Source organism: Meleagris gallopavo, chromosome 31, assembly GCF_905368555.1.
Source record: "Meleagris gallopavo chromosome 31, MGAL_WU_HG_1.1, whole genome shotgun sequence".
Lineage (NCBI taxonomy): Eukaryota > Metazoa > Chordata > Aves > Galliformes > Phasianidae > Meleagris > Meleagris gallopavo.
In genome coordinates this window covers 2,491,611-2,514,679 of record NC_139434.1, presented here as the reverse complement: position 1 = coordinate 2,514,679, position 23,069 = coordinate 2,491,611, and the positions used below count along the sequence as shown (strand labels likewise).

The 23,069-nt window shown below is 63.2% G+C and overlaps 2 protein-coding genes across 18 annotated transcripts; both read right to left on the bottom strand.

Annotated features, from left to right (window-relative positions):
• Positions 1 to 14: 14 nt before the first annotated feature.
• PCBP2 (poly(rC) binding protein 2) lies at positions 15 to 14,542 on the bottom strand. Of its 11 annotated transcripts, none has more exons than XM_085212474.1 (16): positions 14,306 to 14,528; positions 11,996 to 12,131; positions 11,570 to 11,593; positions 11,439 to 11,471; positions 11,071 to 11,187; positions 9,635 to 9,766; positions 8,901 to 9,029; positions 8,351 to 8,425; positions 6,665 to 6,751; positions 6,424 to 6,489; positions 5,646 to 5,687; positions 4,565 to 4,637; positions 4,021 to 4,059; positions 3,144 to 3,196; positions 2,360 to 2,529; positions 15 to 232 (listed from the first exon to the last, which is right to left on the bottom strand). In XM_085212474.1, exons 2-16 carry the CDS (start codon positions 12,062 to 12,064, stop codon positions 196 to 198), a joined length of 1,146 nt encoding a protein of 381 aa, XP_085068600.1. In that variant the 5' UTR covers positions 12,065 to 12,131; positions 14,306 to 14,528; the 3' UTR covers positions 15 to 195. The 11 variants fall into 11 exon arrangements, with proteins under 11 accessions (XP_085068600.1, XP_085068601.1, XP_085068602.1 ...); XM_085212485.1 differs by lacking the exon at positions 15 to 232 and adding an exon at positions 824 to 1,583 and having other exon boundaries at positions 14,306 to 14,542; XM_085212475.1 differs by lacking the exon at positions 4,021 to 4,059 and having other exon boundaries at positions 14,306 to 14,522.
• A 340-nt stretch (positions 14,543 to 14,882) lies between these two features.
• Positions 14,883 to 23,047, bottom strand: AMHR2 (anti-Mullerian hormone receptor type 2). Of its 7 annotated transcripts, XR_014880273.1 has the most exons (14): positions 22,506 to 23,047; positions 22,128 to 22,280; positions 21,513 to 21,692; positions 20,945 to 21,034; positions 20,532 to 20,641; positions 20,003 to 20,227; positions 18,341 to 18,455; positions 18,109 to 18,266; positions 17,666 to 17,813; positions 17,403 to 17,539; positions 16,788 to 16,926; positions 16,171 to 16,209; positions 15,682 to 15,783; positions 15,565 to 15,597 (listed from the first exon to the last, which is right to left on the bottom strand). XR_014880273.1 is itself a non-coding variant. In XM_085212470.1 (13 exons), exons 1-11 carry the CDS (start codon positions 22,753 to 22,755, stop codon positions 16,795 to 16,797), a joined length of 1,680 nt encoding a protein of 559 aa, XP_085068596.1. In that variant the 5' UTR covers positions 22,756 to 23,044; the 3' UTR covers positions 15,927 to 16,028; positions 16,171 to 16,209; positions 16,788 to 16,794. The 7 variants fall into 7 exon arrangements, 6 of the variants coding, with proteins under 6 accessions (XP_085068594.1, XP_085068597.1, XP_085068598.1 ...); XM_085212470.1 differs by lacking the exons at positions 15,565 to 15,597; positions 15,682 to 15,783 and adding an exon at positions 15,927 to 16,028 and having other exon boundaries at positions 16,788 to 16,908; positions 22,506 to 23,044; XM_085212469.1 differs by lacking the exons at positions 15,565 to 15,597; positions 15,682 to 15,783 and adding an exon at positions 15,927 to 16,028 and having other exon boundaries at positions 22,506 to 23,034.
• Between the last annotated feature and the right edge of the window lie 22 nt (positions 23,048 to 23,069).

Genomic DNA, 23,069 nt, shown 5'->3' with positions numbered 1-23,069 from the left:
ACGAAGAGGAGGAGAAAAAAAAAAAAAAAAAAAATCAATGAAATAAAACTGAAAGAATCCGATGAGTGGCGAGGAGAGCAATGGGAGGAACTGAAAAATTTACAAACTAGTTTAAAACCTGGGGCTGCTGCTAAGGGACTACACAGATGGATGGTGAGGTGAGGCCGAGGGTCCGCAGGCCGTGCCGGGGCCCTCCTAGCTGCTTCCCATGCCCCCGGTCTCGGAGGAGAGCCTGCAAGGAAGAAGAGCCGTCAGAGGGGGGCTGGGGGGAGGTGGGGGGGGGTTCTGCCTGCTGGAGGGCTGGCAGTGCGATGTGGGAGGGGGGGGATGCAGGGCTGAGGGCTGCCGCCCCCCCAGCAAAGCGCAGCGCTGCGGATGGGGACGGAGCTCCCAGCAGAGCAGTGCAGAACCCCCAGGGCCCCGAGAGCAGGGAGGGGAGGGGGGCAGCAGGGAGGGGAGGGGGGCAGCAGGGAGGGGAGGGGGGCAGCAGGGAGGGGAGGGGGGCAGCAGGGAGGGGAGGGGGGGCAGCAGGGAGGGGAGGGGGGGCAGCAGGGAGGGGAGGGGGGGCAGCAGGGAACGGGGAACCCGCAAAGGGCCCTCAGGGAGCAGCGGGAGGTGGGAGGGGGGGAACACAGCGCAGCACCCCCGAAGCACAGCCCCAGAGCTGCGCCTCAAAGCCTCTCCTCCCCTCCCTGAAACGGGGCACGGAGCGCTGCCCCACGGAGGGTGGCTGTGAGCCCCCCCTCTGCCACAAGGAACCCCTCCGGGCCCCCTCCCCACGCGTGGGGCTCGGCCCCCCCCCCGCACAGAGCTGCAGAGCACATTCTCACCGTGGCAACTTTATTACAGGTACAGACATTAAAGAGACAGCGAGGCCGCGAGCCCCGTGGGCAACGGAACCGGGAATGCAATTAAATCCAGACTCGTTTATTTGGTAACGACCCACCAACCCCCCCTCCCCTTCTGCCCCCTCCCACCCCAACCCAAGCGATTGCAACCGAGCTACTAAAAAATGGAAAAGAGGAGGAAAAAAAAAAAAAAACAACCCAAAGAACCAAAGGCTACAAAGCTCTACTGGGACGGATGGGGGCGAATGGAGCACCGCACCCCAGGGCACGGGGAGAGGAAAAGCAACGGGCAGCCCTGGCCAGAAAAGTGGGGGTCTAAGAAACATCACAACGGGGGGAGGAGGGGAAAAAACCCAGAGAGGGGAAATGAGATCTGAGGCGCCCGCATGGGGCAGCTGCCCTATGGCTCAGTAAGGAGAGAACCTCTGCTTTTCCGTTTTCAGTTTGTTAGTAACGCACGGCACGGCCGGGGCGGAGGCACCCTTAGCAGCAGACACAACATTTAGAGCCAGGAGAGGGACAGGTTTCATGCCAAGCAGACTGGAGACACAAGGGGCGGTCGGAAGAGGGTTGGGGAGGCTGGCGGGCGCGTCGGAGGCCCCCGCTGTGGCGAGCGAGGGGGTGGTGGTGGAGGAGGAAGAAGAAGAAGGGGTGGAGGGTTGAGAGAGGTTGATGCTGAGGTGGTCAGGGATCGTGACGGAGGCTGCCTGGGAGGAGGGTTTAGCGCTTTCTAAACTGTAACAGAGGAGAAAAGGAACAAAAAAATGGGTGGGTGGGTGGGAAGAGCACAGAGGAAGCACAGGACAAACAGCGAAACCCGGCTCGGGGAGGGGGAGCGCAGCACGGAGCCGAGAGGAGCAGAAGCGGGGCTGCTCCTCCGTAGGGAGAGCCCCACACAGCCCCACTGCCACCCCACAGCCACCGCTCATCTCCAGCGTCCACAGAGCTGAGGTCCCAACGAACCCCAATTCCAGCCCTAACGCTCACCATGGGACGCATCTGCACACCCGGAGGCCTCAGCGCAGCCCTGAGGGTCCAATCCCTCACCCCACAGCGCCGCAGACCCCACGGGGAACCCAGCGATCCCCGAGGGCTCACAGCTGCTGCAGGGCAGACGCTGCCTGCGTCCGTCGGGATCCCAGGGATCCCCACATCCCGCTGGGAGGTGCTGGGGATCCCACCTCGATCCCCCCCCGGCTGCAGCACCCCCAGAAGCCCTCAGCACAGAAAGCGACGGATCCGAACCGCGCAACCCAAACTGCTGAGATCCCAAACGCAGCTCTGGGGACCCCACGGTCCCCTCAGCCCCGCAGCCACGACCCACTGCAGCCTTCCCTCGTCCTACAGCTTCCCACAGAGCAGGAGGCGATCGCAGCAGGGGGGCAGGCGTGGGGAAGGGGAAGGAAGGGCAGGGGGATGGGGATGGGGATGGAAGCCCCTTCCGCTCATGCTTGGGGGCACGAGGGTGGTCCCAGCCCTCCCCCCCGCGCTGCCTCATCACAGAGACTCACCTGACATTAATTAGATACTGGGCCAAGCTAATGCTTGCTGCAGATCCAGTTATGGTAACCTGCCTGTCAGTAGATCCTTCCACTGGATTGGCAATTTTGATCTGCGCCCCGGACATCTGGCGGATCTCATTGATCTTGGCGCCCTGACGCCCAATGATGCAGCCAATCAACTGCGGGGAGACAGCGGCTTCGTTAGCGCCTTCATTAGCAGCTTCATCAGCAGTGGGCAGGGCATCCCGTCCCCCTCCATCACCCACAGGGGGCATCACCCAGAGGTGGGGCTGATGGCTCCCAGGAGGGCTTTAAACCCCTTCAGCACTCCTTTATACAGATACTTCTTAGATGGGCAGACGGTGACAGGACGAGGGGCAACGGCTTCAAACTGAAGCTGGGGGGAGGGAGCTCTGCACCCAGAGCTGTGGGTGCCCCCTCCCAAGAGGGGCTCAGGGCCACAGAGGGGTCCCTGCATGGCTGATGGGTGGGAGCAGCCCAGGGCACGGGGTTAGAGCTGAGAGACCCCTAAAGGTCCCTTCCAACCAAAGCCATTCTACGATTCAATTTACAACGGCAGAAGAAACATGAGATTTCTGCCTTAAATCTGGCTGGAAGGAGGAAGGATGAAGAGAGCAGCCCAAGGAGCTGTTTGGGGTGCAGCCATCACTCGTAGCACTGCCTTGAGCCCCTCTGTGGGCAGGGAAGGGCAGCCCCACCCCCCATCTCCTAGGGACACAGATTCTGAGCCCCCACCCCCCATCCTTCAAGGGGGGAGGGCGCAGATACTCACATCATTTGGAATGGTGAGTTCATGAGAGGTGGTTTGAGCAGAAGCATCCAAACCTGTTTAAAAGACAGAGACAAAGCAGGAGAGGGTCAGGGGGGGCGGTGGGGGGCACGAGCACAGCGGGCAGCCAGCAATCACTGCTGGCCTCACAGCCACCTCGGAGACAGCTCAGACAGGACGGGAAGGGCAGAGCAAGCAGTGAAGTTACTCGAGCCCCACTCCCCTCTCCTCTTTCCCACTCACCTGCCACCCTCCCCCACCCCCTATTTGTCCTCCCATTGCCACCACAAGCTCTCCTTTGCAGTGGGGCCGTCCTGGAGCAGCACCCCATCTCCACGGGGCCACCATCCACACCTGCAGCCTCCAAGCGCTTCGCTCCCTCAGCCCAGCAGGGCAGTGCCAGGTCGGGCCCCCACCGGGCTGCTGCTCGGGTTTCTCACTCTGCACTTTGCCCCCCTGCCCCACTCTGGGAGCTGCGACCTCACTGGCAGGGGAGCAGCAGCTCAGTGCAGACACAGCAGTGATCCCTGCAGCGCCTGGCAGGGGCTGCGCCGCTGGATGTGATCCGGGGCAAAAGTTTTATGGGGGCAGGGAAGGGTGGGGGGCTGCCTATGGGTGAATTGTGGGGGGGCTCACATGTGCTCAAGGCCTTCTAACAGCATCACACACCACACAGCTGAGCCCTCTGACAAAGCTCTGCTCTCCAGAATCCAGAGTGCAAACTGACAGCTCCTGAGGGCCATCCAGGACCTCCAGCAGCTCCCTTGCCCCCCCTGCCCCTCCCACCCGTGCACAAGGCGGGCAGCATTTAACAGGGAGAACGAGACCCCGGTCAGTATTAATACACAATAAACTATAGATTTTGTGTTTCAATCATTACCCCAATAGCCTTTCACCTCTGGAGAGCTGGATTCAATGCCTGTTAAGACACAAGTGACAATGAGTTTGGCTGTCTCACGTTTAGAGCCCCAAATGGAAATGCAGCCACCTTAGCAAACGCTCCAGCAAATTTGGTGCAACTCAGCAGCTGCCTGCTCAGGGCTGGAGCAGCCAGAGGGGGGAGAGCAGGTGCTGCAGGCTGGGGGGGTCCCCAGAGCGTTGGCAAAGCCATGAAGGACAGGGTGGGAGGGAGGAAAGCAGCACGGAGGCCCTGCCTGCTCACTGATCTGCCTTCTGCAGGGAGGGGGGGGTGCAGAGACCACAGCTGCCCCCAGGGGCAACGAGACAGAGACGGTTACCTGGCCAGACTTCATCATTCACGCTGTGGGTTTTTGGGTTTGTTTGGTGTTGTGTTTTGGTTGTGGTTTTTTTTTTTTTTTGAGCACACGAGACCCCGTGCAGAGGCCCTGCTTAGAGGGGAGCCCGGCTCCCAGGTTGGCCTTCGGCCCACGTTAGCGTACAGAGGAGAGAAGGAGTTTCCATACCACTGAATCCAGTGTTGCCATGAGACATTGGAAAGTGTGACTGTTGCATTGCCAACTGGTGCAGCTTGGTCAGCTAGAGGGAAGAGAAAAGAAAAAAAAAAAAGCTGATGTTAGCTATTTCCCAAGCCCAGCAGGGCCAGAACCACGCGGCAGGCACACGGACACAGCGAGCGGCACCAAAGGCCTCCCCCCACCCTCGGCCAGGAGTGGGCTGGGGGGCTGCGCCCACCCCCCAGGAGAAGCAAGGAGCTATGAGAGGAGCTCAGGGAGACGAGCAGAGAGGAGCAGGAGAAATGAGACCGCAGGGTGCTCACACCACACCATGCAGGGAGCAGCGTGGGGAGAGGGATGTGATGAAGGGAGGCCAGGATGGAGCCCGGAGCGGCGCGCGGCCCCTGCAGCAGCTCAGAGCACAGCTTCCTCCTGCCCCTCCTTGCCAGAGCCCCCCCTCACTGCTCTAAGGGTGCCAGGAGAAGAGATCAGCCCCGCCAAGCCTGCAACGAGCCTACGGGATGAGCATGGCTGCCAGAGGAGGGCGGCATCCCAGCAAGCAGGGACAGCGCCCACGGCGAGGGGGAAGGGGGGCGGCCACCGCCTGGACTGTTCTCCTGCACCCAGCGGCCCCCACAGGCTGGCAGCAGCCTGGGCCAGGCCAGATCCCCCCCTCCACTGCCACCTGCGACGGCTCAGCTGTCCCCTGCCCCCAGGAGAGCCACCGTGACAGCGTCCCGTCATGCGCTGTGGTGTCCCTGGATGGGAAGTGTGCCAAATTCAAGAGGGGAGGGAAAGGCAGAGCTGGAGTGAAATGCCAGCTGGGGGGGAGGTGGTGGTGGTGGTGTCGGTGAGGGGGGGAGCAGAAAAACGGAGGAGGGGAATGTCAGAGAGAAAAGGGGAGGGGGGAAAAGGAGAGATCTGAGACCAGGTGAAGCTGGCTGCAGGAGGGCGAAGTTTTTTGGGGGGGAGTTCGGATCAGATCGAGTTTCAGCCCAAGCTGACAGCTCGAGTCGAGAAAGCACGGAGAAAATTTTGGAAGGGGGAAGAAGGGTGGATTTCAAGACAAGAAGTGTAAACAAAAACTTACATCTGGCTGTGGAATGGCATACTGTCCTTGAATGGTATAGGCCTACAAAAGGAGGAAAACAGTCCTATTAACAACCATCGGACAGCCACCCAGGGACAGACATTTCAACTAGCCAGGAAGTCAGAGAGCCAAGGCGGAGAGTTCTCCGGGGCAAGGGAAGTGGGGCAGGGAGAGGCAGGGGACGGACAATGCTGTACCAAGCAGTTTCTAGACGGGAAGGTACTCAAATTGGCCTTAGGTGGCAGTTACAGGGAGGGAGTGGACAGTATGGCGCCGTCCCCCCCAAAAAAAGGTGGCAGACAAACAGAACGGCTGGGATCTTGATGAAGATGTATGGTGTGGTGGAGTCCGACAATGCTTCTAGCCCTGCGCCCCCCGCCTCGCCGACAGGGGAGGGTCTCCAGCGCCCACCAGCCCTGCTAGCTCCCGGCCCCTCCTTCCCCGGCCCAGCAGCCCCCCAAAAAGTCCCGCTCCGAGTCCTCTCGTCACTCCGCACGCCTAGGAAACGTCGCCGGGCAAGCTAGAGGTCACTGCTGGAGCTGGCTACCGATGCTAGACAAGGCAAAGAGAGGCATTCGGGGGGTAACGAGGCTGAGCGCCTGACCTGCCAATTCCTCGTCTCGAGGTTAAGGGACAGCCACAGACTTCAGATTCCTCCTGAAGCTACCCAGAAAGGGCGAGTCACTGGCTGGGGCCTGGCTGGCTAAGGTGGGGGGCCGGGCAGGGGGGACAGGAGAGGCAGGGGAGAGGGGGGTACACAGCCTCACTTCCAGGTCACCGGAAGAACTGCAGCCCAGGCTGGAATTGGCCCAAGTTCGTTGCCATGCAGTGGCTGCCGGGTGGCCTGCGTGAGGAGAGGTTGGTGGGCTCAGAGTCCAGTTCCCAAGTGGACAGGAGTCCACAGCACAAAAGCCACCGTGACGGGTTTTGGGGGACGGGGACAGGGAATGCCACCCTTGTTGGCAGTCTCAGAGAGGCCAAGGATTGAACGGGCCGTGGAGACTGAACTCCCCTCTCACCTCCTGAGGTGGTCCCTCCAAGTCAGAGTTGAGGCACATGGATGGGGCGGTGTGGGGGTAGCTCGCACTGCCGCTGCTGTACCTGTCCTGTGGATAAATTAGAGGACTTCAGTCTCCAGGGCTGTCAATCCGAAACCTTCCGCTAACACCAAAGTCACATCGACATTAGCTCTGCTTTCGAGGGCTAACCCTGCTCTACACACGACTCTGAGCTGCGAGACAGAGCACAACACCACCAGGAGCGGGCCCGGACGGCTGCAGCGGGCTGGCCCTGGGCCGGGGAGAGGGGTGGAAGACAAGGAGGGGAGAAAAAGGGAAAGGGAAGGAAGAGATGCGTGGCTGTCGGGAGCCTGCTCCTCACTGCTCTAAGGGGGATGGCGGCCGGCTCCCTTGCCGGGGGGGCTGCACGGGACGACCCTCCGCTGGCAAAGGGCGCGGGTGGCTTCGCCCGGCGCTCCCCCCCGGGTGCAGAGTGGCAGGAGAAGCTGTCGGAGAGCGGGGGCTGACCAGGGTCAAGGGGGGGAAGGAAGAGGCAGGGAGGGCGAGGGGTGGGGGTGCTGAGGCGAGGGTGGGGAGGGGACGGCAGCAGCTCCGTCCCCAGACAAGCGTGGCACTCGGAGGCCCGGCTCCAGGGGAGGCTGCCAGCAGCTCTCCACCCCAGCTGCAGCATCGGATCCGGTCTGTGTGGCCATGGCTCTGCCCTACAGCAGGACCCCAAGACTGATGGCAGGGGGCTCCGAGCCCTCCCCATCAGCGTGCACCCACCCTGGGGGGGGGCCTCCCTGGCAGCACGGAGGCAGCAGACGCATCTGCAAGTTGCCCTGTGTTGCTCCAAGCGGTAATGGCAGCCCTGGGAACTGAGGGGTGGGAAGCGGTGACCCCCACACTCCAACCTCCTCTCTCACCCAGTGGGGACCAGCACACCCCCAAAAAGCTGGGGGACTCGGGGCTTTACAGCAGACAGGAACCCAAGGGAGCCCTGTCGTCTGTAACGGCAGCGCCTGGCTCCATGGCTACAGCAACGGGGTGGCCTGAGGCAGCTGCCAGCACACCCCCAAGGCAGGGCAGGGGGGAGCGAGCGACTCCCCAGGATCAGGTCAGCACAAGAGGGGCTGCACCACCGATCCCTTAAGGCTACTTCTATCTGACACCCTCCCCTCGCCAAGACGAAGCTTTTCTGCACCCCAACCCTGCCCAAGGCACAGGCTGAGCCTTTGCACCCTAAGAGCCAGCCCCAGAGAGCAGAGAACCCCCAGCCTCTGGGCCGGTCACCCACACAGGTCGCACCGAGTCCTCGGAGCCAGTCCCAGAGAGGGGACAACTGGCTTTGGCAGCTGGACTCCCATCCCAATTCAAATTCCCAACCACCACCACGTCAGGATTTCCCCCGGTTGCTCCAGGAGCACTTTGACAAAACCACCCCCCTCCCCAAATTAACCCTCCCAGCTCCCTCCCCGCCTCTGCCCTCCTGCCTCCCGCAGCAGGCTCAGCGAGGAAGGCTGGGAGCAGGCTCTGGGAGGCCGAGGCCAAGCAGAGCTGCCCCATGCCAGAGGAAGCGGTGTGGGTGACAGGCACGCAGAGCAGCTGATGTGCGCTGGCGGTGTGGCAGCTTGTTTATCCCCCACCCCCCCGCCACACAGACACCCCTCCCCTCCCAGCACCCCACGAGCTGAGGAGAGGCCTTACCTGACCGCCTGCAAAGATGACGGGAGAGCTGGATGGCTTGGGTCGGTACGGGATGGTGACGCCCTTCGGGGGAGACTGGGTGACAGCAGAGAAGGGACATCAGGCACCGAGCGCTGCCAGCCACCCCCTCCCAGCACCCAACGCTTCACCTCAAGTGCAAGTCTGCTCCCAGGAGGGCACAGAGCCTGGCTGAGCCTCGAGGGCTACAAACAGTCCTATTTATTCTATGCTCCATGCACTGAGCAGAGGGAGGCTTGCAGCACCGTGCTGAGACAGGGGGACGCTGCTGCTCGGTGTCACTGCTCACCAGGGCAGCAAGCAGCACCATCAGCTGGCAGGAGCTCAAGAGGACTGGCTCGACCCCAGCTTAAAGCAGCTCCAAGCCTCACTTGTAATCCCCAACTATCCTTTTATCCCCCAGCAGCCGCTCCTCTGTCCTCAGGGGTTTCTACTGGTCGGGAGGGCTGCGGCCAGGAAAGGGCAGAGGGATCCCTGCGCCTCACACGTGTCCCCAGGGAGAGAGCCCGACACACAGCTGGGGGGGCCCTACCTCAAGCATGACAACGCAGATCTGTTTGACGCACTCAATGATGGACTGTGGGATCCCAGCAATGGTGATGGCTCGCTCAGTCGAGTTGGGCAGCATGTCTCCTGCCACCTGGACCTGTGCCCCTGTGCTCTGCAAAGTTTAAGGATAAAAATAAACGGTCAGACCAGGGAGGACAGTGAGCTCACTGCATCCAGCAGCCTCGTGGCCAAGTTATACATAGCCAGAAGTGCCCCCCTTCTCCCTCAAAATAATGCCTTTTAATCCTAGCTGGAAATAATTCGGTCAGGAGGAAGAATCGGGCTGCGGCCTTCCCCTGTAACCCAAGTCAAGCCCATCTCTGCTGTGAGCAGAACCGGACAGGGTTAATCCCTGGCAGCCAAGGGTCAGTGGCACTCAGCACTAAGCAGCATTACATGCCTTTCTCACTGAGAGCTGGGGGCTTGGCAGGCTGGTGGCACGCATTCCCCCCCCGCCAGCTGGGAAAAAGCCTAGGGAAAGGAATCGAGAGTAGCAGGAACCCAAGCATCCCGCTCCAGGGGACGGTGCCGGGAAGGGGAGGCTCTGACCCAGTCTCAGTTTCACAAGCACTAAAAATACAAGGAGCTTTTTAAAAAGGGCCAAATGATGCTGCCTCTACACTATGCAGTTCCACTTATGCAGGGCAGACCTAAGTTCTTGGCCCCTCTGCCACGCACCAGGCCCTGCACATCACCAGCAGGGCAGCCAGCACTCACCTCTCGTATCTCCTTGATCTTGCAGCCTCCTTTTCCAATCAGGGAGCCGCACTGGCTGGCAGGCACCACGAGCCGGAGGGTGACCGGGGGCCGGCTGGCAGCTGTGCTGTTGGTCATGGAGCTGCTGATGTCCTGCGAGGAAGAGGAGTTGCTCAGAGGGAGCAGTTTGGTGCAGGACCCTCACACCAGAGGAACGGGGCTGGTTTGTTCCAAGGTGACATCCGAACCTCCCAGATCCCATTTTTCAGGGCTTTGTTAACATGCTGGAATCAACACAGCCACATTTTTGAGATGAAAACAGCCAAACTCCGTGGCTTGCTGTATTGGTGAAATGGGGTTTTAATCCCCACCAGCCCAACGCAGAGGCATTGGGTCAAGCCACAGCTGAATGGGAACCAGCTGTGCTGAAGAGATGAGGGGCTGGGGGCTCAGTCTCCCCCTGCAGACAGCTCCCAGTTCAGCTCAGAGCTGTAACGGGGATGAAAGCTCAGTGAGAACAAGCGGGGCGCTGATTAAAGCAGTCATATGTGGGCAGGGGGAGGGGAGGCACACGGCTGGGCTCAGCTGACCTACTAAAATAAAAGCTTTTGCTGAGCCCCAGGCTCAGAGCACCAGCAGCGAGAGCCAGGAGGATGTCAGCTCCCAGGACACAGCAGCAGTTTGGGACTCACAGCTTTCTGAGCTTTCCCATGAGCACAGGGGTCTGATGTGTTGACAGGAAGGGGGTCCTGAATCCAGAGGGATAAGGCACCAGGAACTCTGTGCCCCACAAAAGATGGAAGGGCCAAGGAGCTCACCCTTCTGAAAAGCCCAAAGCTCCTCACGTCACAGCCCTGAGCAAGGTCTGACTCCCATAGCTGGGATTCGGATCAGCATCCCACTGAGAATCAGCAGTTCTGCAGGAGCAGGGCTGGGACGCAGATTGTCCTTCGGTGCTGCAGGACCCCCAGACCCCTCCTCAGCAGGGCTGGATATCGGGCTGAGCCCCCACTGCACAAAGAAACATGCAGGCAGGGAAGCAGCAGGACAGTCCAGAAGAACAAGGGAAGCAGGGATTCAAAGCCCTGCTCAGTTTGATGCTGTTTTAGTGGTGGTCACAGGGGGTTCCCAGCCCTGGGCAATCACCACAGGGCTCTGACGCTCAGCAAGCAGGCACTTAAGGTTGGCTGAACACCCAGGAGGGAAAAATCATACCTGGACCTTGGACTCTGCTCAAGGAAGGACAAAGATCAGCCCCAGCTGGGAGAACACTACTCACCCACAGGGAGGGTCACGGGGCTGTTCCAGCCCCCCCAGGAGCTGTGGGGCAGACCCCAGCCCTGCACAGCAGCTCCACAGGGCAAATTTGTCCAGAAAAGTACAAGAATTAAAAAAAAAAAAAAAAAGTGGAGCACCATCCCTGCAGCACACAGCAGAGGCTCAGGGCCGAGACGCACCTCTTCCAGTTTGTCAATGATCATCGCAAAAGCTTTGAAGATGGCATTGGTGGGGCCGGCAAGGGTGATGATCCGCTCGGGGCAGTTCCCTTCTGAGATGTTAATGCGAGCACCACTCTGTGGGAAGGAAGCAGCGTGGGACGTCAGGGCTCCGCAGAGCCACGAGGCCGCCCTCCTCCCTCGGCTCAGCGCCCGGCAGCCATCTTAGCCATGCTGGCTTCCTGCCCCAGCCCTGACTACATCTCCCAGCATGCCTTGCGCCCGCCGGCTCCATCTGCTGCCGGTGCCGCGCCGCCAGAAAATTCCTTTCAAGGCCGGCAGCGCTGCAGACCCCTCAGCCCCCCCTCCACCCCCCGCCTAAGGCTCACCTCCTCGCGCATCTTCTTCACGGATTCCCCTTTCTGTGAAAGAAGAAGAGAAAGGAGAGGTGTCAGCGCGGCTGCGCTGGGTGGGGGACGAGGGGGAGCACTGGGGAGGGGGGGATTTGCTGCCCGCTTACCTTCCCAATGATGCTGCCGACCTCCTGGGAGGGGAACAAAAGCAACAATTAGGAAGTGCTGAAAGAACTCCCCCAGCACCAAAGGCATCCCCACAGCTCCCAGCTACAGAGCACAAAACGCAGTTTTTGGGGGCAAAACAAACTCCTGGACACCCTTCTCAACCACGCTGACATCGCACCCACGGTTGCGCTCATTCTTTCCCAACCCCCCGCTGTTATTTTTATTGATGGGTTGTGCTTTTAAAGCCCTGCCTCGGTTGTCACGAGCTGCCCGAGCCCCGGCCGGGTGCCAAGGAGCACATTCCTCACACCGCTGGCTAATGGCGGCCACGAGGCAGTGGGGGGGGAGGGGGAGGTGAGGGAGCGCTGCCATCGAGCGCTGCCAGCTGGATTTTGGGGGGGATCTGCGGGGGGAAACACACGTACCTTTCCATGCATGAGTAGCCGGATGGTGAGCGTGACATTTAATCCACCTTCAATGACACCGGTGTCCATCTTGGGCTGCGTTGGGTCAGGTCAGGCTTTGTCAGCGGTCAGATCTTTGGTCGCTGGGTAGCGGGAGCTGGGAAAGAGAGGGGTCGGCTTTGAGGCCCCTCCCTCACCCTCCCCATCCGTGTCAGACCCCATCCTGCATGGAGTTGAGTCCCCACGGAGTTCTCCTCCCTAAGGCAGCCCATGGGGCTGGGAGCCCCACGAGGCTCTTCTTCCCCACTCAGAGTGGATGGGGCAGCACGGCCAGGCTCGCTCATCCCCGCATCAGAAGCTTTGCCCACTGCTCCAGGACTTGCCTCGACTCGAAGCCTCTGCACCTCAACCCAACGAGAAGCCTCCCCAGGCAGCCACGTGTAGGCGCACACAGCTGCTGCCCCATTTCCCTCTCGTTTCACCCGCTTGGGAAGCCAAGTTGTTGAGGGGAGGGAGGATAAAAAAAAACAAAAAAAGCTTTCTCCCAGCTCCGCCTGCACTGAGGGCTTTCAGAGCAGCTTCCAAATTGATTTACTCAAAGCAGATAAGGCCACATGAGCCCACGATCAGGTTTCAAACAACCTGCGGCCCGAGCCGACAGCAGTTGCAAAACACCACAGTCAGCCTAAGAGCAGAGCAGCTCAGCAAAATGTCTGTTTAGCTCTCACCTCTCTCTCAAAAAAAAAAAAAAACAACCCAAAAACAAAACAAAAACACTACAAGCAACTCAACTAAATAAACTGAATTTTGGCTGTGCTCTGCTTTCGTCAGCTCAGTGCCTCATCAAAGTTTAACCAAACCCAGTGAAGGACTGAGCCGGGCAGAGCAGGGCAAGGGCAGGGGGATTAATCTCACAGGGCCGTGCCAAGCTCCGAGCGAATGCTCTTTTAAGGGGAAGCTGCTGGCAGTGGAGTTTTCTGCTGTAGTGAGCAGTGAAGGCTCCCAAAAACTCCATGTTTTGGGTCAGAGCCATGCGGCCAAAGCAGGGCTGGAAGTGGGGCTGGGGGAGCACGGAGCCTCAGCCGCAGAATTTGGGGCATTTCGGGGCTCCTGGCTGCCCCCTCCTCCTCCCCCAGCTCAGCACGCTGCCATCGTTTGCATTCATTCGCAGCGGTTCTGCCGGTCCAACGAGCCGCCCGGGGACAAAAGGCAGCGTGGGGCGGGCAGAGGGGCTGAGCAGGGAAAGTTCCCCGAACTTCTCTTCACCTCCGGGCCTCAATCGGCCCGACACACGGGGGTGGGGGGGGAGGGCTGGGGGGCTCTGCTCCAAACTGAAGGCAGTTTTGGGAGAGGATCGAAGCCCTGCGAGGGTATCCCGAGGTGAACGGGAGCCCAGAAAGGGTTTACGGGGGAGAAAAACGAGGAGGGGAGTGGGGAACCCAGCTCGGAAATGGACCCGGGAGCAGAAAACGAGGGGCCTAAACGCGGGGGGGGCCCCAAACAGGGAACGGAGAGAAAGAGTAGAAATGGAGGAGACTTGAAATGGGGGGAGCAGGACGGGGGACCGGAGCGGGCCGGGCTCGAGGAAGAGAAGCGCTGCGACCACGGCTGCGAAAACATTTGGGGGGGTGGGGGGGGCTGTCTCAAAACGGGCCGGAACCGGGAGCGGAGCCCCCAAACCGGGACCGCCCCTCCGCGAGGGGCCCCGGCTCCAACCGGACCCTTTTTGGGGAAAGGAGAGAAGGGGAAGGAAAAAAAAAAAAAAAAAAAAAAAAAAAAAAAAAAAAGGAAGAAAAGAAGCAAAAGGAAAATCGGGAATCGCCGTTAAAGAAAAAACAAAACAAAACAAAAAAATGAACGGCGCACGATTTAAAAAAAAAAAAAAATTTAAAGCATCCCAAAAAATTTAAAAAAAAATTGAAAAATAACAAATAACCGCCCCCCCCCCCCCCCCACAGCCCCCCCGTGGTGAGGGGGGAGCGGGGGGGGCAACCTGCGTCACGCGGCACCGCCACCCCCAACCCCCCCGGCCCCCCCCGCTCCGGTCCCGGTGGCGGCGCGGGGGGGGGGAGGGGCGGCGGCACCCCCCTCCCCCCCCCCCCCAGAGGCGGCGCGGCGCGCAGGCCGCGGCCTAGGCCGCAGTAGGCCGCGTTTAGGCCTCGGGCTGGCGTGAGGGCGCGGCCGGCGGCGGGCGGCGCAGGGCGGGACGGCGGCGCTACGCGAGGCCGCGGCTTCGCGATTGGGGTGGAAGAGGGCGGCGGATGGCGCGCGGGGAGCGGGTAAAAGGAAAGCGGGGGGTGATGGGGCTGGGGGGGCGGAGGTCGGGCCTACCTGGAGCGGCGCCGGTAACGGCTGCGGCGGGAGAAGGGCGCTCCGGGCGGAGCGGGAGGAGGGAGGGCGGGGAGGAGGGGAGGGAGGTGGGGGGGGAGAGGGAGCGCGCCGGGGCGGGCGGGATGGCGGCGACGGGAGGAGGCGGCGGCTGCTCCTGCTGCGGCGGCCGCGGCGGGTCTGGGCGGGGGCGGCGGGAGCGGCCGATTTACAACCGCCCCGACCCGGAAACGGACGGCGCGCACCAGCGAGGCGCGGCGGGGCGGGGACAGAGCGGCAGCGCTCCGCCCCCTCCTCCTTCGTTCCGCCCTCCGGCCTCAGCCCGCGCCACAGAGAGGAGGGCGGGCAGAGCGCCGCCGTCCGCAGGCAGCGCCCCCCGCGGCGGGGAGGACTGAGAGGTGGCGGCGAGCGATGGGGGTGAAACGGGAGATTGGGGGGGGACGGTGGGGGCTGGGACAAAGGGGGACAGAAAAGGGTGGGGATGGGGAGAGCGACGGGGGCAATGGGGCATTAGGGTTAGGGGTGACCCCTCCCCAGTGGAGTTTGCCCCACACAACGCAAAGGAGGCTCTGACACAGACTGGGGGGGTCTGAGGGCTTTATTGGGAGGCGGCAGCAGCAACCCCGGCAGGTGTGACACCACGGAATCCACCAGACCCACAGCACTGCAGAACCATTACAGAACCCAATGGGACCCTACAGAACCCAATGGGATCACCCCATAATACGCTGACACCCACTGAACCCAAAACATCCCCTCAGCACCCACACGGCCCGTGGGGTGAAGGAACATGGGGACACCCCATGGGCACGGGGGGGTTCCAAGGTGGTCAGTGGTGGATATGGGGTGGTCCCAGGAGGTCCTACATGGATATGGGGTGGTTGGGGTGGTCCCAGACAGTTCCTGGTGGTCGTGGATCATCACGGGTCACACGGTGATGTTCATCATGAGTGGTTCCAGACGGTTCCAGGTGGTCGTGAGGGTCATGGGGGGGGGTCCCAGGAGGTCGCAGATATGGGGTGGTCATGAGTGACTTCAGGAGATCCTACATGGACATGGGGTGGTCACGGATGGTCCCAGGTGGTCGTGGGTTCCAGGTGGTCACGGGTGGTCTTGGGTGGTCCTGGGACTCCAGGAGGTGCTCATGGACGGTTCCACAGGTGGTCACAGCATGTGGGGGGGTCACAGGAGGACACGGGTGGCCCCCAGGTGGCCCCAGGACATGGGTGGCAGCGCCATCAGTCGGAGTCGCTGCTGGAGGAGGAGGAGGAGGAAGAGGAGGAAGACAAAGAGTGCTGCAGGACAACAGGACACAGTGAGCACTGGGGGGGTGACCCCAAAATGCGTCCCCCCAAACCCTGTGTGTCCCCCCCCATCACCTTGTGCCTCTTTTGAGCCTTCTTCATCCTCTTCTTCATCTTCTTCGCCGCCTTCTTGTCCAGCCCGGGGGGGATCAGAGGGGGCACCCCGGCATAGGGGGGCTGCAGGGGGGGGCACCCCGGGGGTCCCGTTGGGCACAGAGGGACTGAGGGGGGCAGGACAGCACCGGGGGGGTACGGAGGGGTGCTAGGGGGGTATGGGGGGGCTACAGGGGTGCTTGGGGGAGCTGCAGGAGGACACAGGGGCTGCCCAGGGAGGTACGGGGGGACCGTGGGGTGGGGGGGGTAGGAGGGGTTGGGGGGTGGTGGCTGTGGGGGGTACACGGGGTTGGGAGGAGGCGGGTGCCCTGTTTAGGGAGGGAAATGAGAAAATTAGGGGGGAGCAACTTCCCCAGTCACTCTGGAAGGAGGATAGGAGCTAGAGGTGAAGCTGCCCCCCATTTCTAGGGATCATTTCCAGACTTTTTGGGATGTTGCTCCCCCTCTTACCTGCACTGGGATCCCACATGGCGGAAGTTGCTCCAGGACCTGGATATGGGGGGATAAGATGGGGGGACACAGGGTGAGCTGTGACCCCAACCCCCCCAGAGGTCCCCTCCTCCTGCACGGGGACATCCCCCCACGATGCTCCCGAGAGGAAACCAAAGGGGATGGAGGGCGGGGGGGGGGGGGTCAGACATATTTGGGGGTTCCGGGTGGTGGGAGATTTGAGGAGGAGGCTTAAGGGTGTAGGAGGGGGAGGATGGGGAGCAATAGGGATTTGGGGGTGCAAAAGCAAGGCGGACTTGGGGTACGTAGGGGTGCAGAAGCATAGGGGGGCGATTTGGGGTCCACTGGGGGTGGTGGGGGGGGAATCTGGGGGTGCGGGGTCCGGGGGTCCCGCCCGCTCCGCTCCCACCTCCGTTGCCTCCACTCCGAGCGCGGCCCCGCCCTGCAGGAAGCGGGGAGGGGCGGGGTCTACGGAAGTGGGCGGAGCATGCGGAGGGGCGGGACCATCGATTGCTCCTCCCCTTTGGGGGCGTGACCTTCCTTCCTACCGCGGCGGCGTGGGGGGCCCCTCCCCCCCCCCCCCCCCCGTGCCTCAGTTTCCCCATTTCGGGTCGCACCTCCGGGTCAGCTCCGCGGGGGGGGCTCGGGGGGAGCCGCCAGGCGCTGCAGCCGCTGCAGGGCGCGCTCGGCCGACAGCCGCGCTTCGGGGTCGGGGTCCCAGCAGTCCTCCAGCAGCTCCTGCAGAGCCCCCGAGGGCTGCAGGGAAAACCCCCCCGCTCCCCACCGCGGTCAGTGATGGGGTACACGGGACCCCCACCCCCAAGGTACCCCATGTGGGACCCTCGGTGGGGAGCTCCTGGGATTGGGCACCCACAGTGCACCCCTGGTACTTGGGCAGGGCCCCCCCGAGCATGGGCACCCCCATTCCCCCATATAAGGTCACCCTGGGCACCCCTATGGGACCCCCAAACCTCTCAGCGCACCCCCAGACTTTCACACACCCCCAATATCGGGCCACCCCAGCCACCTCCAGACCCCCATAGGCACCCCCTGCATAAAGCCACTCCTACGGGACTCCCAAGTCCCCCTCTGAGCACCCCGAGATCCCCCAGAGCCCCCCAGTATGAGGTGACCCCTATGGCACCCTCCCCCCCACGGGCACCCCAGGGACCCCCCGGCCACCCCTACGCACCGGGTCCCCCCGTGTCCCCCGCCCCATGTCGGGGTCCCACCTGCGCCGTGCGGTGCCACGCTGGGGGGATCAATGGGCGCCGCCGCTCCTCCACCGCCAAACGCCGGAGCTGCGCTGCTGTGGGGCTGCCCCCCAACTCGGCCTCATAGGCCAGGCGGAACTCCGGCACCGGAACGCCTGGGGGGGAGGATGGGAGGTGGGGGGGGAGGAGGGGAGTTGGGGGGGGGAGCAGGGGCTCAGCGGGCCCGGTTGCATTGATGGGACCTGGGGGCGGCTCTCGGGGCTTTGGGGGTGGGCGCTCACCGGGGCTGAGGGTCTGACAGCGTGAGAGGATCTCCCAGAGCAGCAGCGCCAAGGCGTACACATCAGCCTGCAGCAGCGCGCGGCCCCACGAGCGCAGGTCCAGACTCTCATCCAGGATCTCGGGGGCCAAATAGCGCTGGGTGCCCGCCTGCACCCACACCGTGCTTACAGCAGGGCTGTGCTTATAACAGCAGGGCTGTGCTTATAACAGCAGGGCTGTGCTTATAACAGCAGGGCTGTGCTTATAACAGCAGGGCTGTGCTTATAACAGCAGGGCTGTGCTTATGTTTACATCAGGGCTGCATTTACACCAGGGCCGTGCTCGCACCAAATCTATTCATGCACCAAAGCCACGCTCACACCCGGCTCATTCTCACACCACAGCCCAGCACACCCTGGGTCCATCCTCCCCCCCATGTCATCCCTCCCCCCCCATGTCTCACCCTGCGGATGTGAGCCATTCCCTGCCCGCTGCTGCTGTGGGCGCGGGGCGGCAGCGCCATGGCGAGCCCGAAATCCCCGATGGCGCAGGTGCCGTCCTGGCGCACCAACACGTTCTGACTGCTGAGGTCGCGGTGCACCACGCTGGGTTTGTACAGCCCTGGGGATGCGGGGAGGTCACCGGCTGTGGGGCGGCACACGAGGGGATATTTGGGGGTCGGGGGGGGGTCTCACCGTCGCGCCACAGCTCCTGGTGCAGGAAGGCGAGGCCGCGTGCCAGGGACAGAGCCAGGCGTGCGCTGCCAGCCCACGGGGAGACGTGCTGGCGCAGGAAGTGCTGCAGGGAGCCCTGGGGGGGACATGGGGAGCGGGAGGGCAACCGGGGGGGTTGGGGGGATTGGGGGACAGTGTGGGGCATGGGGGCACCTGGCGGCTGCATGGGGAGCGGTGCTGTGAGCAGCCAGTGCTCTGCAACCCCCAGCCATGCCTCGTGCACCCCCAGGGCTCCGCACACCCACGTGCAGCGATGCCCACCATCAACACCCCCCCACCCACGTGCTTCAACGCCCACCATCAACACCCCCCCACCCACGTGCTTCAACGCCCACCATCAACACCCCCCCACCCACGTGCAGCGATGCCCACCATCAACACCCCCCCACCCACGTGCTTCAACGCCCACCATCAACACCCCCCCACCCACGTGCAGCGATGCCCACCATCAACACCCCCCCACCCACGTGCTTCAACGCCCACCATCAACACCCCCCCACCCACGTGCTTCAATGCCCACCATCAACACCCCCCCACCCACGTGCTTCGACGCCCACCATCAACACCCCCCCACCCACGTGCTTCAACGCCCACCATCAACACCCCCCCACCCACGTGCTTCAACGCCCACCATCAACACCCCCCCACCCACGTGCAGCGATGCCCACCATCAACACCCCCCACCCACGTGCTTCAATGCCCACCATCAACACCCCCCCACCCACGTGCTTCAACGCCCACCATCAACACCCCCCACCCACGTGCTTCAACGCCCACCATCAACACCCCCCCACCCACGTGCAGCGATGCCCACCATCAACACCCCCCCACCCACGTGCTTCAATGCCCACCATCAACACCCCCCCACCCACGTGCTGCGATGCCCACCATCAACACCCCCCCACCCACGTGCTTCAACGCCCACCATCAACACCCCCCCACCCACGTGCAGCGATGCCCACCATCAACACCCCCCACCCACGTGCTTCAACGCCCACCATCAACACCCCCCCACCCACGTGCTTCAATGCCCACCATCAACACCCCCCCACCCACGTGCTTCGACGCCCACCATCAACACCCCCCCACCCACGTGCTTCAACGCCCACCATCAACACCCCCCCACCCACGTGCTTCAACGCCCACCATCAACACCCCCCACCCACGTGCAGCGATGCCCACCATCAACACCCCCCCACCCACGTGCTTCAATGCCCACCATCAACACCCCCCCACCCACGTGCTTCAACGCCCACCATCAACACCCCCCCACCCACGTGCTTCAACGCCCACCATCAACACCCCCCCACCCACGTGCAGCGATGCCCACCATCAACACCCCCCCACCCACGTGCTTCAATGCCCACCATCAACACCCCCCCACCCACGTGCTTCGATGCCCACCATCAACACCCCCCCACCCACGTGCTTCAATGCCCACCATCAACACCCCCCCCACCCACGTGCTTCAACGCCCACCATCAACACCCCCCCCACCCACGTGCTTCGATGCCCACCATCAACACCCCCCCCACCCACGTGCTTCGATGCCCACCCACGCACGCCCACCCACCCCCCTGTGCCCCCCCTTCCTCTCCCCCCCCCGCCCCTGCCCGCACTCACAGCCGGGTACAGCTGCAGCACCAGCAGCCCCCCCCGCGCACACGGCCCGGCCCCCCGGGTGCCCAACAGCTTCGCCACGTTCTCGTGTTCCATCAGCGGCAGTTCGTGCACCGCCCGCTCCGCTGCCCAGCGCCGGGCCGCCCCCGCAGCAAAAGCCTTTATGGCGACCGGGCGCTGCTGCAGGGTGCCTCTCCACACCGCCGAGAAGCGCCCAGCCTGCAGCACCTGCGCCCAACGGGGGGGGGGGGGGGCTGTGTCCCCATAGCAGGAAACCCGGCACCCATGGGTGTCCCCAACCCCCAGACCCCAAATCCTGGTGTTCCCATCTTAGGGACACCTGGGTGTCAGCAGCCCTGAGCACCCACATGCCCAGGGAACCCCATCACCATGCACCCATGGGTGCCCCCAGACACCACGACCCCGTTACCCCCGGTGCTGCACACCCCAAATCCCATACCCACAGTTCCCAAATAGGGGTTCTGCCCCCCGAACCTCCCATCAGTGTCCCCACCCATGGGTGCCGCCCCACCTGGAGGAAGCGCAGCGCAGGAAGATCTGGGCTGGGGGGCTTTGGGGGGGCTCTGAGCTCCCGGCGTCCCTGTGGTGTCCGACCCATCTGCGCTTGTGTCCGTCTGCGTCCTGGGAGGGGGACATGGGGACATGGGGACAGAACCTGGGGATGCACAGGAGCCCCCCACTTTAGGGACATGGGGGATGGGACACCCAGGGACCTCCCACCCCAGAAACAGTGCCATGGTGCTTGGGGACCTTTGGGAATGCTGGGATGGGACATGTGGGGACACCCACAGCAGCAATGGGGACTCGAGCACCCGTACCCATGGACACAGCACCTCAGATCCCTCCCAGGTGGGGCTGGGGGTGCTCTGCAGCCGGGTGCCCCCCTGCCCCCCCATGTCACCCCATGTCCCTTGATGACCCTACCCAGCGCAGCCAGGCAGGCGAGGAGGAGGAGGAGGAGGGGGACAGCACCCCACAGCCACGGCATCCCCATGGGTGGCACCTTGCTGGGCGCTGGGACAAAGACCTCGGTGACACCAGGACCCCCCACCTGGGGACCCCCCCTAGCCTTGTGAACCGTCCCCCCAACATGACAGGGACCCATCACTCCTTTATTGGGAGACAGAGTCCTCCAGGGCTCCCCTTGCCCTTTTTGGGGCCCCCATCCCACAGAAACCTCCTATGGCTCCAAACCCCCACCCATGGGTCCCCACAATCCCAACCCGATCTCCATCCCCCCATTGATGCCACAACTCCAAAGAACCCCCTCCCCCCATGGGTGCTTTGGGTCCCCTTGGGTCCCCTCCCCCATTTCCATGAGTCCCTTCAAGGTCTCTGTGTCCCTCTGACCCCCCCTCCATGTCCCCCACAGCCTCCAGACCCCCCCCCACCCACTCAAAGGCCCCCTTCCATGACTCATTCATCTCCCAGGACCCCCCGAAAGACCCCACTCCCAGATTCCCAGCGGACCCCTCTCAGTGCCCCCCCATACCAGAGTCAGGGGGTGCCACCCCTGGCCACAGGCCCCCCCCGCTGCCCCCCCTCCCGCTGGCGTTCCCATTGCAGAGGTGACCGTGGCAGAGGCACACGAGGACAGTGGCTCCGGGGGGTCCGGCGGGGCTGGGGGTGCAGGAAGGAGAAGGGCAGGCGGGCCCCCCGCCCCCCCAGCAGCCTGGGGACAGCGGTGATGTCACCGGGACGCCCCCAGAGATCCCCCCCCTCTGCTGAGGGGGTTCCCCTGCCCTGGGGTGGGGGGGGGCAGGATGGAGAGCCCCTTCCTGGGACCCCCTTTCCCCGGGAACCCCCCCCCTTCCTTCGTACACCCATTACCTAACCGCCCCCTTTCCCCTACATCCCCCAGGACCTCTTTCCCGTTGGGAAAAAATTGCTGGGACCCCCCCCATCCTCTCCCCATTCCCACCCCCTCCACGTTCTCCCCTGTTATTTCACCCCCCCCCGCCCCGATCCTTCCCAGCACCGGCGCAGCCCCATCCCAAGGCCGAGGTCGGAGCAGGGAGCGAATCGAACCCCCCCCGCACAGCTGCGCCCAAAGGCTGCTCAGCCCCACAGCCCCCCCACGGACCCCCCCCCCCCCCGGGGGGCTCACCCTGCACCAACGCCTGACTGCGGTTCCAGATCCCGATGCAGCACTGCCGGGGGGGGCAGCGGATGGTACTGGGGGCCGCCCCCACCTCTCCCCCCCCCACCAGGCTGCCCCGCACGCTGGGGTGCTTATAGGACACGCAGCTCAGGTTGTGCCCTATGGGGGGGGGAACAAAATGGGGGGAGGAGGGGACACCGATGGTGGCCCCCGCTCCCAAAAATCTGACCAACCCCCCGCTCTCCTCCCCCCCCAGCCAAGTTGGGGGTCAGCACCCACCTGGTGGCTCCGCTGTCTGACACATTGGGAGCGGATATTGATGGTGACCCCCAGCCCCAAAAATCCGACCCCCCCTTCCCCGGCGGGGGGGGGGGCAGCACCCACCTGGTGGCCCCATGGGTTCCTCCGGCTGTGGGGACGGAGCTGAAGGATCCACGCGGGGGCTGCGGAGCGCTGACACAGAGAGGAGGAGGAGGAGGAAGAGGAGGAAGAGGAGGATGAAGGCACCAGGGGGGCCCCGCAGTGGGGAGGAGCGAGGCTGGGGGATGGCCCATAACCCCCCCCCAGCACCCAAACCCGGTGGCAAAAGGGGGGGAGGGGGATCACAGATCGCTCCCCGTCTCAGTTTCCCCATTTGGGGTTGAAGTTCTCCTCCAAGCACCTCAGAGGTCCCAAAAGCGGCCACAGCTCCCAAAGTGGTCCCCAATGCCCCCAGTGTCCCCAGGGTTTGGCCTCAGGGACCACAAAAATGGCCCCAGGGTCCCCAAAAGTGACCTCAGGGTGTCACCAACGTCCCCGAGGTGATCCCCTGTGCACCCCAAACACCCCGGGGAGCCCAAGGTGGGCCCAGCTTGGCTTCAGGTACCCCAAAAGCGGCCTCAGGGTGACCCCAGGGACCCCGAAGTGGTCCTCTATGGACCCCCAGCAACCCCAAAGTGCCCCCAGAGA